The sequence below is a fragment of the Amphiprion ocellaris genome, chromosome 13 (assembly GCF_022539595.1).
Source record: "Amphiprion ocellaris isolate individual 3 ecotype Okinawa chromosome 13, ASM2253959v1, whole genome shotgun sequence".
Taxonomy (NCBI): domain Eukaryota; kingdom Metazoa; phylum Chordata; class Actinopteri; family Pomacentridae; genus Amphiprion; species Amphiprion ocellaris.
In genome coordinates, this window is record NC_072778.1 from 20,189,966 (window position 1) to 20,207,054 (window position 17,089).

Genomic DNA, 17,089 nt, shown 5'->3' on the forward strand with positions numbered 1-17,089 from the left:
TTAAAAATCCCAGAGATAACTTTATTTCCCAACTTTGACACAAATATGTAAAACATTACTGTTACTGTTTTCTTAGCCTTACACCTTTGTCCATTTTAAACTCCTCTCCACCCTTTCCCATCACTATTCCCCCCCTTTCCTCTTCTCTACCGCCTTCAGTCGGCCCTCAACGCTGCTCAGTCGGTCCTCTATTACAAAAGACTTTTCAGAGCCGGATGTGAGAAGAGTCAACATGACACATCCCAGCACCAGGCCGGCCAGCCGAACTGCCGTGACGTCTGCGGTGGCGTGCTTGTCCGTCACGATCAGTCCGAAGAGCCAGAGCGACAAGACGGTTTTCACCACCCAGAACACCTGCTTCACCACACCGATCAGCAGGCGGAGGACGATGGTCAGCACCCAGTAACCGATGAGGGTCAGCAGACCCCACTGGGCGACGGCGGTCACGCCTTCTGGAGTGAAGCGGGGCAACGTCAGTGCAACTGCGGAGGACAGAAAACCCAGATTAGTCGTATCTTCACAAGGATTAAAGCTTCAAAATGCCTGTCTGTTGGTACAGGAAGCAGCAGGCATAAACTCTCACACTTAAAAAGGAGTGGCAGACAAATTGCCCAGAGGGAGAGGCACGTCTGCATATTTCCACTTGCACTTAAAAACTTTCTTCACCACACACTCTCTTTTACTCATGCAGATAATTTTTTAAGAGAGGAAAAGCTTAGAAACACTTGGAGGCTCCGAAACAAACGCCACCCTGGTACCCACCATCGAATCCTGTGACCCTGAGGATCTCGGTGACATAAACAGCGATGACATTCAGGCCACTGGCAGCTCCTTCAGCCAGGAATCGGATCACCGTCTCTAAAAACTGTGGCGGCATGAAGGGGCGGGTGGAGACATATTTTACTTAGCAATCATGCAAACGTAACAATGAAGAAAGGCAGCATTCTGATCAGATAAATAATCATGCAGAGAGGAGAATGTGCAGGCAGATACAGCATGATTCAGTACGCTGTTGTACACAAAGCACATCTACAGCAGCACTTCACATTGAACAGGGAACTCTTATGACAACTCCAAGTGCTCCTTGTGATGAGCTGTATGGTTGACTTGGACAAACAGCTGTGCAAGTGGGTGACAGGTGGGCAGCACCCCTCTCTATTCCTGTACAGCAGCTCACCACACAGTCACAGCCTTGTCCAGCAAGGTCAAGGGTAGCCCAGTAGTGTCTTATCTGCACCTGTTGCACTACACATTGGCACATACTGTATGTGAAGACTGTAGTGTGTCAAGCATCTGTTGCTCCACGTCAGTGTTTGAATGTAAAAACGCAACTAGTCATTTTACTGCTGGCTCAGTGTTGCTAATCAGAAGAGATCTTAAATGTTTTTACATATTTATATGCATCATACTATTAATGCTTCAAAGCTGGGGTGAGGATTAAACTTTGAAGAGTGCACACATGCAGAAAAACTTAAAAGTAACAGATGAATGTTGTAAGAATTGTTGCTCTGTCACATTTAGGGACTATCAGTGCAGGCAGTGTGCTGACTTTTATCTTGCGTGGACTGAATGTCTTCACGAAATGTCATTTTTTTCCCATGTTGAACCACCTTTTCTGACTTAAAACCGCATCTTACAGAATCAAACAGAGTGCGGCTTAACTTGCAGCTTGAGGACAAATCTCTTCTCTGGATTGTGCACACACCCTATATTTTGCATACAGACACACCACTGGTGAACTATTCAAGCTATTTCAACTCAGCTTGCCGGCACATATCTCCACAAGCTCACAAGTAAATTGCGGCCTGGCATGCAAACATCAGTGGATTTAAACACACACACACACACACACACACACATATGGCAACAGTTTCACTAGACTCATGCTTCTACTTTTCTGCACTAACTACATGGAGACATGGGCTAAAACTGAGCCACATGGGAGGACTCTGTTTAAGGCACCATGTCTGGGTTGCAGGATGGAAAACACCCATTTGTTTTCTTACCATGGCCATTGTATAGACGTTCTCCTGACCAAGCAATGACTCAAGAAACAACACTGCACTCTGAGAAGGGAGCCGGGTGGAAGTGTGTGTGCGCATGGATGAAAAGAGGGGGATTCATGGATATAGAAGACATGAAATGAGGACAGAGAAGATGAGGGGATCAGGAGGGAGATTAACAAGTTGAGGGGCATCAGGAGAGGAATGTGTGTGAGGGGCGATGGGATAGATGGAGAGAGAGATGACACGGTTGGAGCTGCAAATTAGTAATCCGGTACAGTTAAGCATTGATCAAGAACAGTGAGAGAACAAGCAGAGCAGTTAGGACCACAGTGTATTAAGAATTAAAGGGTGTAAATACAGTTCCTGGTGCAGGGGAGCGAAAAGAGTGTTGCACCTCCTCTCTGTACCTCAGCAGCTGACCGAACCACACCGGTCCCCAGCACGGACTCCGCGTACCGCTGGATCTCCTGGCAGGTTCCCGTGATCACGGTGCGCAGGGTGACCACCGGTGGGCTCTCCGCCTTGGCCTGCTCCCCTCCAGCCCAGCCCACCGCCGCCAAGCCGAGCACCGCCAGCACGTAGGGAGTCAGCAAAAACCGAGCCATGGCGCATCCACCGCCAGACGCGTAAAAACACAAGGAGGCTTGAGAACAATGGAAAAATGTGGCGCACAGGTTGGAGCTGCAGCCAGGAGCAGGTTGAGCAGCTCGTGTTCAGTGAGTCATACACAGGGCTGGAAAATCAAAGACTTAAAAATGGCTTCTGTTGTGAGCAGACAACAGGCAACACAAATCAACATGCAGCCTGAAGAAAAAAAAGGGAGCTTCTAAAACAACGCGCTTTAATTGTCCAATTGGAAAATTCGATCAAATGTGCCGGTTCAATAAAGCAGCCGCGGAATCGAGATGATCCAAGTATTTAATTATAAACTTTGGCAGCGTCGCAAATATCCAAATCCAGGACCGTTGCGCTCCTCAAGGACGCTCCAGTATTAACGGTGGCTATATTTGGTAAGAAACCGTTTAAGGCTTAGATCTAGCAGTGGTAGAGATCAGCGGGAAAGTTGCAGAGAAACGAAAACGGAGGAGACGCAGGAGAAATGTGTCCAAAAGTTTCCTTTTCTGTTGCAGCTTTAAGGATCCAGCAGAAACGCGATGACGCTGATCTGACCACGAGTCTCCTAAAGCCTCTTATTCCAGCTCTGAGCTCCACAACGCGCAACTTTGGTGTGTGAACTTGCACCAAACGCACTGCTGTGATGGATTATGTTGCACAACCTTTAAAAGAAGAAAAAAAGCCTCTCTTGTCACCGTTCCTGTATGGCACTCCCTTCCTCCCAGCGTTTCTAACGACAGTTTCCAATGTGCAAACACGTCTGGATCTCCAGGAAGGAGAAGGAGGAGGAGGAGGAAAAGCTCTGCTACAGGGATAAACAGAGATTTGCACACTGGGACTTGTGGTTTAATATTCCAGGTCAACTGTCAGGACTATTTCACATGATCTAACAAACATTTCACACTGAGGAACAGTTAAGGATGCAGATGCTTTTTGGAATCAGTTTAATAACTACCAGAACAATAATTATACAGCACGAGTCAAGAGGATTTCAGGACAGTCTGTTGTTAAAGCAGCCAGATTTCAAATAATAAAAAAAAGAAACAATAATGTACATACACACTGACATCATACAAACATCCACAACACTGGGAGGAATGCCGTTTTTCTACTGTGCTTATTCTTTTCTTTTTATACTGGTTTCAAATGAGCACACACACATGAACACCACAAGCCTCAGGTATGTGATGCAAACATTCTTTCTGTACCAGTATTCGAAGAAAACATAAAGAAAGTAGTGGATACTGGAGGGGGAGAAGCTTCAGTAATCAGTAAAAAAAAAAAAAAAAAATTAAAGCGTTCCATTCAGAGCATCTCTGTGGCCCCCACAGAGTTGAAATCATCGAGAGGAGGGGAGTATTCAGAGGAGGGGGACGCATGAGCGCAGTGCTGAGTCTCGCTCCAGGCAGCGTTTGTCCTGCCGCTCATCCTGTTCACCCTCTAAAGCTCCCTGCGGAGGGAATCGGCACCTTCAGCCGATGTAGATGCGATGGAAGTCGTTGGCTCCGAAGGCGGCGTTGCACTTGGGACACTTCCTCTGGCGTGTGTCGTAGCGAGTCTTGACGCACTCGAAGCAGAAGACGTGGAAGCACTTTGTCAGGACGGCATCCTTCACCCGAGAGTTGCAGCACGGACACGTTAGACGAGCCTGGGGGAAGCAGAGAGCGAGATAAGAGGGAGGGAATGGTTTGAACAATAAACTGAGAAGCCATTTCTGTCCTTGGCTGAGTGGTTCGTCATGACTGGACGGGAAAATCTAGGGCAGCTGCAAGGCCGTGTGATTATAGAGACCGGACTCCAAGCTCAACCAGAGGAGAGAACAACAAACCAGTGCAGAGCACAGATGACATGAAATTCGTCATTGTATTAACTTGTAGGTTTACAAACAAATCTGGAAAAATCTGAGCACGATCCTGTAGCTAAAGCCAATCTAAGTGGGCATGAAACCAATGTGTGACAATGAGCTTTTGTTATTTTCATTTTACTTGTTCTGTTCTCATCCAGAGTGTGATCACACTTACAAGACACGCAGCTTTAGGATCTCTCAACAGTTTTGTTCACTGATTTTGCCAGAAGGCTATTTATTATTTGTGACACATTACGATTGTGTAACTGGATATACCTGTAACTTCCCTCCTCAGGTATTTTTATCGAGGAGGCGAGTTCAGACTGTTGTTTGCTCTTGGATTTTTTTCACTACTGGCATTCCAAGCAGGAGGAACTACTGGAAGAGTTTAACACTTTCATGGAGTTATTTGAGAGTAAGATGAGAAAATCGACACTACTATTGTGTCATCGCAGTAAATATGAAGTTAGCAGCCAGAAAACTGTTAGCTTGGTTGAGCACAAAGACTGAAAAAAATGGGCAAACAGCAACACAGGCTCAGTCCCAAGGAAACAAAATCTGTGCAAAAACAATAAATCCATTTCACAAGGGTTTATTTGCTGGACTACTCTTGACGGAGATCCGTAACTTCCTGGTGCTTCCACCTGCTACCTTGTGAGAGCACTGAAGCAGTCCTGCGTATGACTCCTTGTAAAATGCCGATTTGTTGTTTGTACATGACACAACACATAAATCGAGCTTTCAAGGTACTGACAGGTTGATTTCATCATCTGTGGAAGGAGCCAGGACAGTCTGCCTCCAGGCTTTGCACTAGGAGGCTACTGACTCTAGCTTCTGATTCAGAATTGAGACTGGTATCAATCATCTAATCTAAATCTTAGTAAGACAACAGCATGTAAACAATCACATAAAACTTGAAACCTAAAAACAACCTGTAGTTGACAGATCTTAAATATTGGAATATATCAGTTAATTTTGTGACACTTGAATTGTTCTGATTCGCAAAATTAAACACAACAAAGAAACGAACATTTCCTCTAAACCGTAGACCGTGTCTATGAAGATGTGCAATATCGGACTCTGCAATCTGACCTTTCTGGAGCAGGATCAGTTAAATTAGGGGGAAGTTTATATTTTTTGTACCACAGAAACCTACCTTGTAGTCATTAATTTCTTCATTTAGGATCTCATCTCCGTTGCTGATTTTCTCTGCTGGTTTCTTGGCCTTCTCGATCTTTCTCCTAAGTTTGGAGATGTCCTCCTGAAAAACATTGTTTTTTAAGCAGCTGTAAGCAAAAAGAAGTCTGTCTCCCACTTTTTTTTACTTTGACCCTAAAATCAGACTTGATGAATATAACACTGTTAAACAATTAATACTGGATCCTCCCACCATCATCTGTGCACAAAAGGAGAAAAGAAAGACTTCAGCAGTACAGTGAAAGGATTAGTGATGTGAGCTTTTTCACCCCTTCAGTTGAGGATAACCAAATTGATACTGACTGGAACTATTCAGTGCAGATACAGTCAGGAAGAATCAGCAAGCTCACAAATCTAATCAGCCATTAGAAAATATGCAGTGTAGTTTAAAAGACTCATCCAAAAAGGCTCTTGACAATCAGAAAAAACATAATTTCTGAGTTTAAAGTAGTGTACATATACTGTATTAGAGGCTAAATAAACATTTAGCCTCTAATACATTGGATTTTTTTTTTTTTTTTTAAATGATTTAAAAATTGTCTTAGTATGATTATGCGTTCAAACCGTCTGCTTTGATTGAAACTTTGGGGCTTGAGCTGATATGTGCCTACATGTTGTTGTTACCTGTGCTCGTCGGGCGTTGAAGGACTCCTTTTCCCGGGAGATGCTGTTCTCAATGACCTCCTCTCTGACCAGGTTGAGCCTCTGCTGAACCTGTTCCAGCTGAGTTCGCACCTCCTCTGACAGCAACGCAGAGTCCTGAGCCTGGAGGATGATGAGAGTTGTCTGTATCTGTCAATGTTGCTTTCAAACCCTTTGTATGTAAGTCCACACAACGCCAGTTAAGTCTTTAAGTACCAAAGAAATCTCTTTGTACTTCGGAATATACCAGAGCTTAAAATCTAAAGTCTGTGGAGACAACATCACTGCACTGATGCACCAGTGGTAATGCAATTTATTTTAACCAGCAATGATTGGTTTGCATTATACAGGGAATCATATGCAGCAACAGTAGCAATGGAGTCCAGCAGAGCCTGTGGTGGAAAAACCTAGGATGTATCCAAGAAAAGTTTCTAATGCTACACATAAAATGAAGAACTGAGCAGTTCTATTTTTTAAGGATGTCTTAAAAAAAAAAAAAAAAAAAAAAAAAAAAGCAATCGACACGTCATAAACATACATCAACAGATTTTCTGTAATTACTCTCACTGCCAGAAGAGGGAGACAAGAAGTTCATACTGCAGGTTTAATAACCGCACATATTTATATGTCATTAACATTTAACTTCTTTAATAGCAGCTCACCCTTTTTGGGATCAGTTTACTCTGCAGCTGTAGTTCATCATTATAGATCAATGTGTTACCTTGCGTTTGTTCATGTCCAGAGCTTGTGTTCGAAGTGTCAGCTCTCTCTCTGCAGTGCTGATGGTGCCCTGCAGGAGGCGTTCCTTCTCCTCCAGCTTCCTCACCACCTGCAGCTGCGCATCGACCTGCAAATAGGTGCAGTCCCAAAAAGTTACGTTAAACCCAACTTTAACTACCACAACAAAGCTTGAACTCACACCTTGCACTTCTATGCTTGTCCCAACAATCCACGTCTCTCCAGAATCATAGACAGTATGTAGTCAAATTTCAAACAGTCAAATTTCTTGTACTTGTTCACATGCTTGGCTAATAAAGTTGATACAGATTCAACACAAACTTGCAGCTGTGACAGCAGACAATGCTTCAAATGAGAATGTTGCTGCAGTGAAGCTACAAATTCTAAAGTGCTGATGCTTCACACACATCATCAACCTGTCACCATAGAAGATGTATGGAGTCACTGCAGTTCCAAGGTCAACGCCTAACATTAGTGTCACCGATTTAGCATCTGACCAAATGTGAAATATGGTCTCAATCTCACCTTCTGTCCTCAAGTTATGACGATGAATAACGTCCAGAAAAGTGTCTGTATAGATTCTCAAATATCCAGGTCAAGACAATCCTATGAATTTCAGTAAAAAAGCATTTGGACTGCTCTTTTTCAGTCCTTGAAGATGACAAGAACTGCTTTGAGTCTCGTTGAAAAAGCCTCTTGGATGAGAGGTGACATCATCAAGAACCAAAAATGAGAAGTCTAGTTACCGTTTTTCGTTTTTGCAAAACATTATGAAGTCGCAGGGAAGCTGACCTTTGATTTTTTGGATATAAACCATCTTCTTTTCATCCTATTAGGCATTTGTGTAAAACTTTGTCAAAATTAATATATACATGAAAATGTGTTCTGTGAGATCACCATGACCATTGATGACCAAATTCTAATCCGATCATTCTTGAGTCAAAGTGAACATTTGTACCAATATGACAAAAAAGTTCCCTCCAGGCACTCCTGAGATAACGTGTTCCTGAGAACGGGAAGAAAGGACAACCTGAGAGTTTAATCAGTGCTGTGGCTGGAGGCATAAAAAAGCATTGCAGTAAGGAAAAAAGAAAGCACATTGGGCGTGCTATTCGTAGCAGTAACCGATAAACTTTGTAGACTTCATATATGACACTTAAGAAGAAAAAAATGCAAAAAATCTGCATTTAGCAACGACAAGCATTCAATTAAAAACTGAAACAGCATATTTTTAGTTTTGGAATATACACCTTTTGGCCACTTTATTAGGAACATCTGTGAAATCAAGTGTAATCCATCACAAGAGGTCATAGTGGGTAGTAGTGCACTGGACTGCCTTAGGTTTAAAAGGTGTTCCTAGTATTTTATCCACCCCGTTAATACACATGACATCAGCAAAAACATGTAAAACGTAGAAGATTCTTAAGGGCTAAATATATGGTACAGCTTCAGTATTAAACTACAATAGATTTCACAAGTATATTTCATAAAGTAAATTTAAGGTTAGGTGGGTTTAATCCATGATGTCTTAAAAGAAGTCACGACTGAGTGAGAGGAGTTCAAACTGCAATGTAACTGGGTATGACAACTAATGTGTAAAGCACTGTTCTTGCAGATTGATTACCTGAGTTTTTAAAGTGAGGAGCTGGTCGGCGAGCTCCTCCTTCTCCTCTTTCAGCAGCTTGTGGATCTGGTTAGACTTGATTCGCTCGCTCATCAGCTTGAAGTTGGCGTCGTCTTTTTCTCTGAGCTGCTGCATCAGGCGGATGTTCTGTTCCTGCATGTCCTCGAACGCCTGCCCCGTCACGTCCATCTCGCTCAGCAGTGCGTCTTCCTCCTACAGACGGAGCATTGAGTCAAGGTTGTTAGAGAAGGAAAGGCAGATGGTCTGTGAAGGCAAACAAAATGACCGGCTCACACACCTGTTTGGCTATAGACAGCTTCTTGTTGAGGATGTCAATCTGCTCCTCCACAGAGCGGATCTTTCTTAGAGCCTCTTCATCGGCCATTTTCTTGCCTTCCCTCCTCTCCCTCTCCTCCAGCTCCCTCAGCCTCTGTCGCAGCTCCTCTCCCTGGAATCATCATTAAATCCACAGAGGAAACAACACAAATATCAATATATCATGTTAGAAATGTCCTTCTGGAATGAATAGATCTCCTACCACGTCTTTATCTGCTATGTGTTTAGGTGTCCATGTTGTTAAATGGAAATCACCTCTGACTTTGACTTCTTCTCTGCAGCCATGAGCTGGACTTTGTCTCTCTGCTCCTTGGGTGCAGAGCGGTACATGTCCAGCAGCAGCTTCATTTCCCTCTGGGACTCCTGGGCTTTCCTGTACAGCCACATTAAGAGAGTTTGAACAAAACTATCAACATTATCTAAAATAATACAACTAAAATCAGTATCTGTTTCAGGTGTTTTTGAGAGACACTGAAATGACAAGAGAAGAAGGGACTCATGCTGAAGACAATCTTTTCTCTGTGACCTTTTGTGTTTACCTGCCACACAATGAGACAAGTGTCTATTGTTCACTGTGAGCCAGTGTTGGTGATTCACAGTGATCATAAGACTGCTGGAATCTTTCACATGTTAAGTGTTTTTGTAGATTGTTTAGCCTGAAGGTGACCCACAAAAACCATGACATTAACAGAAACAAAACAACAAGGAGCTGAAACTAAACATGTTTCAACAATCCTCTTATGCAACTGTGGCATGTAAATTATATTTGAATAACGTTGAAAACATATTTATCTTCCAATAAGCGACGCAAATATGTAGTATTTTAATAAAGCACTCTGAAGTGTGATCAAGGGACAAAAAATATCACGATTAAATTTTCATTTTATCAGAAGCTACATGTCGGTGATATAACATGCCTAATATTTTCAACATCTGAATTTGTCATTTTTTAATAGTAATGAGGCAAATACAGCTGATTGAGACGAGCTGTAACACTGTACACATTTAAGTTTGTGCACTTTTTAAGTAAAGCCGTGGACTGCCTGTCAACCTTAAGGTATAACCGATGTAGGAGAATATTTGTCCACTATTTTGATTTGACAGGGGCTGCGCTCATTGGCCAACTGAAAAATCACTATAAATGAGCCAGAATTAGCTTTACAGACTAATTTTCATAACTTATTCTTGATTGTGCCCTGTTAATGACTATATTTTTCATTATTTCATCCACTTGTGCTTGCTGACACAGTCCAATTACCCACAAGACAACTCGTGACTAACTTGAGTTCTGCTCGGACGATCTTCAGCTGCTCCATTTCCTTCCTCTTTGATCCTCCAACCACAGACAGGCGTTCCCCGGCTGACTCCTCTGGTTGGCTGCTGCTCCCCGGCTTCTCCTTCTCTTCCTTTATGACGCTGCTGCTGCTCCCACTGCCTCCTCGGGTCGGCCGCTCTCTCTCCTTTTCCTTCTCTTTCTCGCGTTCTCTTTCTTTCTCCTCTTTCTTTATAATGTCCTTTTCTTTCTTTTCATCCTTCTCTTTCTTCTCCTCCTTCTCTTCTTCCTTTATGGTGGCCTCTGGCTCTGTACTGGGCTCTGTTTTCACTGAGGCGCCTTTAGACAGACAATGAGACAAAGCAAAGGGGAAATTGTCAACCAGGACCACCTAGATGTGTGTTAATGTGCATCATTAGAAAATTGCTAAATAAAAAGTGATTTTTGTTATTTATGTCTTAATAAAACATGATCTAAGCTATTACATTGTGTGAACTAGGCATTGGTTACCTGTGCTGCTGGGTGTAGAGGAGCCATTGTCAGGCTCTGTCTTCACTACAGGTTCCCCAGAAACAGCTGGAGTTGATGGAGAGGTTGTCTCATCCTTCACATCCATCTCTGTGCTTGACTGGGATTGGAGAATGGCGTTGCCCTTGGAAGCGCGGACCTACAGGAGCAAAACGTCTTTTAGTTTGACTGTGCTGTTAATATGATATCAGTGACCTCTAATTACTTAATCTCTTCTGCTGGTGAGAGGTGGCGGATTAAGTTTCTCCTTTCTGACCAACCTGGTTGAGCTCAGCTTGTGTCTCCCTTAGTCTCATCTTGTATTTCACCACCTCTCCCTTCATCTGCTGGTTGTGGGTTTGCAGCGTGCTAATCAGGTGACGCATCTCCCTGTTGATCGGACCTGAGACAAAGAGGAGGCAGTGAAGAGATGAAGGTTTGAACAAGAGTGTACAGACTACTTCTTTCAACAGGAATGTGATCTTAATCTCAGCTCTACTGCCATTTTATCACAATTTATGCACGTTATTCACTCTAGATTCCAGAACCTCAGTTAGTTACCTGCTTGCTCGTTCGCAGCAAGAGTCTGTTCAAATTCGATGCGCAACATCTCATACTCCTTCCTGACCTGAGCCAGCGTGTCCTCCAGCTGAAACACCTCCGTACGGACCTTCCTCTGCAGAGCCACCTCATCATTCTGCATTCAGAAAAGATGAGAGTAAGAATAAGGTGAAGGAAACATACAGACAGTGGCAAACACACACTCATGCAACTTACCTCCATGTGCTCCAGCTGTCGTAGACGTGCCGTTCTTGTAGTGTTGAGGCGAGCACGTGTCTCATCTAGCTGACCCTTGAGGATCAGTGACTCGTTGTAGAGCACAGAAAACTGAGACTGCAGACAGCGATACTCAGAAGATTCTTTTACCAAACCCTCAGCTCGACTCAGCAGCTCCGTCTGAGAGGAATGGAGGGTAACGGTTGGTATGTTTAATGGAATACTTTAGGTAAAAATGTACAATGATGTAGATGGCACTGACACGACTACAATCACTTTAAAGTGCTGCCAGTACAAATGTAATTAATCATGACAGTAAATTTAAGTTAGAAGAGTGTGCAGTTTAGTCATATTACATGACAACTAAGTCCTTTGATGTAATGAAGGTGAAACCATAATCAAAAGCGTCTAATTTTCTAATTTTCAACAAGGCTGTGTTAAATCTAAATACCTTCATGTTGTTGTTCTCCTGGTGAACAGTTTGCAGATCCTGCTGCAGTTTCTGCAGCTCGATAAGGCGATTGTCTGCCAGCTCCCTGTTCTCCTCCAACTCACTGTTCATTTCCTCAAACTGTTTTAAGGAAATAAGAAACAGTGCGAAGATAAAAAATGCAAAGAAACTACAGAAATGAAAAATGTCAAAGCATTTCTTACATCATATTTTGTCATAATTACAAAAATTATAAATATGGAAAAAAAAATCCTACCTTTCTCTTGTTAATAGTGATGGTTCCACACACACTGCTGGCCTCCCCACACACTTTATAACCTTTGCTGTTTACCTGCGGTGCACAGGGAGAGTTACATTGCACTTCAGCATAAACAAACAGACATTATGTGTTGACAGAACACTGTCACTGACACAATTTCTCATCATCCTCACCCTCTCCAGTATCTCGCTCAGGTGTGCATTCAGTCTGTTCTCTCGCCGGCGGATCTTCTCCATGTCCCACTGGAGCTCCTCAATAAGGACCTGCAGCTCGCTGACACGCTGGTCTGCCTTGTTAGCTGCACGACCCAGAGGCCGGGACTGTGCGAGGCAGAATACACAGACACTTCACACTACGTACAAGAGCTACTAGAAACATAATCACAATCACGTTGATTTGAAAAGAAATTACTCTGTAACAAAGCAAATGTTACTAGAGTCTAACGACTACCAGATGAAAACAAATGAACAACATAAAAAGGTGTGGTTACTGTAAGATTACTTACAAATAAACAGCTGTCAACGTCGTGTAAGTAACTTATTACAAAGTGAAACAGTCCCTGCAATTTTCACTTATATACTTAGCATCTCTTTAACCCTTAAGGTTAGACAAACCTAGGATGAACATAGCTGATCAGTGAGTGAAGACAGAGAATTCGTACCTCGCTGGTCATGTGACTGTGCTTCTGCTTGAGGTCCTCTGTCAGCTGTTGCAGCCGCTCGTTTTCGCTGGTTAGGAGGGAGTTTAGTTTGGAGGCTATCTGCCACAAACTGCCCTCTGGAATAAAAAGCAACCATCTGACATTTAATAGGCGCCAACACAAACTTGATATCCACCACAACACTCATTAAGTCAACCTCCACAAAAACACAAAATCCTTTTATCTCACCAGCTCCAGCGTCCAGCTCTGCTTTGAGCTGGTCCACGGCGTTTTTCAGACACTCGTAGATCTCCACTACGCGATTTGCCTGCTTCTGGCTGGACTCCACCCTCTCCTGAAGCTCCGTCTCCATCTCCTCACTGGTGCTGCTCGCCAGCGTGGCCAGGAAGGAGTTGGATGTCTCTCCTTGGTTGCCTGCATGGCCACCAAAGGAAAGAGAAGTTTAGCTTTGAGTTGTGTTTTTTTGCTTCACGACTGATGCTCCTGTGTCAGTTCTGTCTTTACCTCTGTCCTTGGCCCTCTCCTGATTGGAGTCGCCATCAGGTTCTGGAGTTTCTGGCTTCAGGCTTCGTCCCTCACCAGTTGGCGATTTCTCTGGTTCGCTGCTCGCTTGGTCGTAGCGCCTTATAATGAGTCGAACGTTATCATCAAACTGAAAGAAAAACAATGGCATCGCATTGTGACTGTTAGATCTTTACAGAGAAGGAAACTGTTAACATTGAACAATTCATTTTTGCTTTTGCGTGTGAGTGTTTACTTGGTTCCAGTATCTGTTGAGGATCAGCAGACTGGCATCATCAGTGGCCTGTCGGGTCTCCAGTCTCTCTATTCGCTCTCGTAGTTCATCCTCAATCACCTGCAAACCAACAAGTCAGGAGATGTAAAGTGATTAGGCTAACAAGATGAAAGAAAAGTGTAGTTTTCAGGGTGTGTGTGTGTGTGTGTGTGTGAAAGGTTACAAACAAATACTGGATGATGAATTTACCTGTCTCTGATCGAGAGATTCTCCAAGCTTTCGGTTCTTGGCCTGGAGAGCTTTGATGTCTTGTTCCTCCTGAAAAAGAAGTAATGCAAACGTGACTTCAGAGAGAAACACAAACAGGACCGGTTTAACATTTCTGTGATGAGAGTTATCAATGGATCTTTTAGCACTAGAGTGGACAGTAAAGCGGCGCTCACTGAGTTGGACACCCCTCCCAGCTTGATGACCGTCTCCACCGCGGTGCTCCCCCCGGCCGCGGCGCTGAGACCGGGACCTCCGTCCTCTCCTTCCCTCTCTCTGCGTTTCTCCGGGGGAGCACCAGAGGACGAGGGACCGCTGGGGTCAGCAGGACGCTTCTGTCCCGACATCCTCAGACTCCTGAAACAAGCGGAGACAGAACATTTTAAACATAACTGGACAAGACTGCGGCTCACTGACAGAGCTATTTACTAGAAAAACGACAGCTAACTGCTGTGTTTTGGACATACCCTTCACTAAATGATCCGAGACGACCGCTTTAAAATTTATTCTGACACTTTACCCCCAGAATTTGAAAGAAATACCCACAGATTAGCTGCTATCACATTTTAAACCCTGAACAAGCAGATTAAATCAGTCAATGTGAGGCTCGGCTAATGCTAGCCGTTTGCTAACGTTAGCCTCAAATGCAGATTAGATTAAATTCTGATTCGGCAGAATAATGCAAAAACTGCGTAATTTTGTTAGCGTAAATCACAGTTGATAGAAATATTACCGGTTTAACTGTTAAGACTTTAAACTTATCAACCGAATCTGTCTATGGATGTTGATGTTGCGGCTCTTTGCCTCTCGGAAACGGAAGTGAAAACGGTTTGGATGAAGAACCGTCAGCGGACAGAGCGCCTCCTGCTGCCGGGGAGGGAAACACACCTTCCACCGGCTGCCTTCGACTGGAAAAATAACTCAAGTGATCCAATTATTTTATTGTCATATTAAACAGCAATCAGGTTAGCAGTGCAGTGAAATGACTGGTTCAGCGTGTCTTTTCCTGGTGCTGTGGTTAACCTAATTACAGAATGTACTCAGATAAGGTTGGACAGGACTCTCCATGGACTATGGTGTTTGCAGACAACATTGTGATCTGTAGTGAGAACAGCTAGCAGGTGGAGGGCAATTTAGACAGGTGGAGATATGCCTTGGAAAGGAGAGGAATAAAGCTTAGCCACAGCAAGACAGAATACATGTGTGTGAATGAGAGGGATCCAAGTGGAAGGGAGTAGAGATAAAGAAGGTGGAAGACTTTAAGTACTTAGGGTCAACAGTCCCGACTCCCGAGCAATGGAGAGTGTGGAAAAGATGGGAAGAAGCACGTTTATTATCTTTACTGTACATATGGTTAGTGCTCCTCTGAAAGATTTTTGCTGCTGTAACACTGGAATTTTCCCCAGACCTATGGAGTAATAAAGGACTATCTTATCTTATCTTATCTTATCTTATCTTATCTTATCTTATCTTATCTTATCTTATCTTATCTAATATTTTGCCCACATCAAAAATCTGTGTTTTTACAAATAGTCACCTATTCTTTTACAGTGTGTGACTGTGACATTACACTGTTTTACTGTATTTAAATCTGCTAAAAATATCAATAATTTACAGATGTTTACAATTAATTTTACAGTAGAAACCTTTTTCTATCAGATTTGCTGCTATTTTTCTTAATTTTTTAAAAATGTATTTTGTTTTACAGTGTACTGAGCAACAGCAGTCCATTATATATAGCAGAGCCAATATTTGCAGCACAGAGACTCAGAAACAAACAAGCACTTCTATAGTAGTCTGTCTTTTCCCTAATCAGTCAGTTACTTTGTTATTTGTGGGAGCGTAAATGAGAGTACATTTCTTTTGCTTTAAATAAAATAAATATAAAATACAATAAAGTAAAACAAAATACAGCAATTATAAAACACATACTAATGAACATAAAACATCATTAGAATTAAAAACAAAGCATACCCATTAAGAATATAAGGAAGCTTTAGATTTGTTGGTTTTTCATGTATATTTTTGTAGAATCATAACTTTAGTTCTAAATTAGTCAGCTTGATTTTCAAAATTAACAATACTGTAGGGTCTTGGCCTTCATATTTACATTAGGTAGGTTAATCTAAACTAATGCCTCTGTCCCAGCCTTAATATTTTATTGTCAAGACTGTGTATTTTGCACACAGCAAAGTCTTGTAGAGAGTGTAATGTGCAGTTTAAAATTCCAAACTATTCCAGCTCAGAAAAAGCAAAAAGCCTGCAGCTAAATTAAGCCTTCCATTTAAAATGCACATGGTCGATTTCCCTCCATTAAAGCAGAATAGTCCTGATCGAAGCAACATGACCTCCCAGTACAGATAGTTTGTGTTGCTGCAGTGTTGATTTACAACTTGCAGCTGTTATTATCCTAATTATCAGACAACCAAAACAACCAAAGCAAAATTTGAGGCAATGCAATCTTTCTGGTTGACCTCATATAATTTTTGTAACTCTGTCTGGAAAACATTTGTCACTCCTCTGGTTCTGTTTTTCTCAGTCCTTATGTAAAAACAATATGGTAAAATGCTTCCAGACAAGACTGGACTCTGAACAGCGATATTAAAGAGTACTTTGCACCGAGTGCAGAGTCCAAGTTGTGTAAAGCCTGGCCTGTCATTATTTGTGAGTTACAAATCCACCCCGGCCAATATGGGTTCAAACACCTCTATCTGCTGAGGTCACTCATGGACTGTGGTAACACGGAACTAGCCCTACAAGTTTCTGGCTCATTTTCAGTGATCAATATAAAAGCTGTTCCTGCATGACGTATTTAACAAGTAATGTGACGCATGAGGCTGAGATACACAAGGTAGCGTGAAAAAGAGGGTTGTTACTATGAATCAGACTAATGGAATATAATTGATGTTCCACAGATGAACAATGCATAGTCCTATAATTGTGTGATCACATTATGTGGAGAGCAGCACACCCTAATTCTCTATTAATAAAGACAATTAACTTAAACGACAATTATGATTGCCTAAGCTTTAAGAGTCTTTCTTTTTTGCACATATTTTTGTTGCTGCCTGTCTAATGAAAAACACAGAACTCTAGTCAACTCAGGTTGTTTAAAACGTGCTGTACAAATAAAATTGTTTTTAACTTTGACATT

The 17,089-nt window shown here is 42.5% G+C and overlaps 2 protein-coding genes across 4 annotated transcripts; both read right to left on the reverse strand.

Annotated features, from left to right (window-relative positions):
• On the reverse strand, window positions 1–3,384 carry LOC111569507 (uncharacterized). 2 transcript variants are annotated; one of them, XM_023271666.3, is made up of 4 exons: window positions 2,414–3,384; window positions 2,007–2,066; window positions 763–865; window positions 1–482 (listed from the first exon to the last, which is right to left on the reverse strand). In XM_023271666.3, the coding sequence occupies exons 1-4, from the start codon at window positions 2,609–2,611 to the stop codon at window positions 124–126; spliced, it is 720 nt and encodes a 239-aa protein (XP_023127434.2). In that variant the 5' UTR covers window positions 2,612–3,384; the 3' UTR covers window positions 1–123. The 2 variants fall into 2 exon arrangements, with proteins under 2 accessions (XP_023127434.2, XP_023127435.2); XM_023271667.3 differs by lacking the exon at window positions 2,007–2,066 and having other exon boundaries at window positions 2,414–3,378.
• A 164-nt stretch (window positions 3,385–3,548) lies between these two features.
• On the reverse strand, window positions 3,549–14,815 carry rnf20 (ring finger protein 20, E3 ubiquitin protein ligase). 2 transcript variants are annotated; one of them, XM_023271664.3, is made up of 22 exons: window positions 14,669–14,815; window positions 14,112–14,292; window positions 13,918–13,986; window positions 13,690–13,788; window positions 13,437–13,584; window positions 13,161–13,346; window positions 12,933–13,048; window positions 12,445–12,591; window positions 12,269–12,343; window positions 12,013–12,132; window positions 11,562–11,741; window positions 11,346–11,481; window positions 11,066–11,187; window positions 10,788–10,944; window positions 10,286–10,616; window positions 9,260–9,377; window positions 8,967–9,116; window positions 8,669–8,881; window positions 7,028–7,153; window positions 6,289–6,429; window positions 5,624–5,728; window positions 3,549–4,269 (listed from the first exon to the last, which is right to left on the reverse strand). In XM_023271664.3, exons 2-22 carry the CDS (start codon window positions 14,280–14,282, stop codon window positions 4,093–4,095), a joined length of 3,087 nt encoding a protein of 1,028 aa, XP_023127432.2. In that variant the 5' UTR covers window positions 14,283–14,292; window positions 14,669–14,815; the 3' UTR covers window positions 3,549–4,092. The 2 variants fall into 2 exon arrangements, with proteins under 2 accessions (XP_023127432.2, XP_035804692.2); XM_035948799.2 differs by having other exon boundaries at window positions 14,403–14,756.
• Between the last annotated feature and the right edge of the window lie 2,274 nt (window positions 14,816–17,089).

Excerpts from the sequence above, each read along its gene's own strand:
- LOC111569507 (XM_023271666.3), bottom strand. The coding sequence starts at position 2,611 with ATGGCTCGGTTTTTGCTGACTCCCTACGTGCTGGCGGTGCTCGGCTTG. Across the intron at positions 866-2,006 it reads ACGTCTATACAATGGCCATG|TTTTTAGAGACGGTGATCCG; the intron begins GTAAGAAAACAA and ends ATGCCGCCACAG. Across the intron at positions 483-762 it reads CAGGGTCACAGGATTCGATG|TTGCACTGACGTTGCCCCGC; the intron begins GTGGGTACCAGG and ends TGTCCTCCGCAG.
- rnf20 (XM_023271664.3), bottom strand. The coding sequence starts at position 14,282 with ATGTCGGGACAGAAGCGTCCTGCTGACCCCAGCGGTCCCTCGTCCTCT. Across the intron at positions 13,789-13,917 it reads AATCTCTCGATCAGAGACAG|GTGATTGAGGATGAACTACG; the intron begins GTAAATTCATCA and ends GTTGGTTTGCAG. Across the intron at positions 10,617-10,787 it reads CTCTACACCCAGCAGCACAG|GCGCCTCAGTGAAAACAGAG; the intron begins GTAACCAATGCC and ends GTCTGTCTAAAG.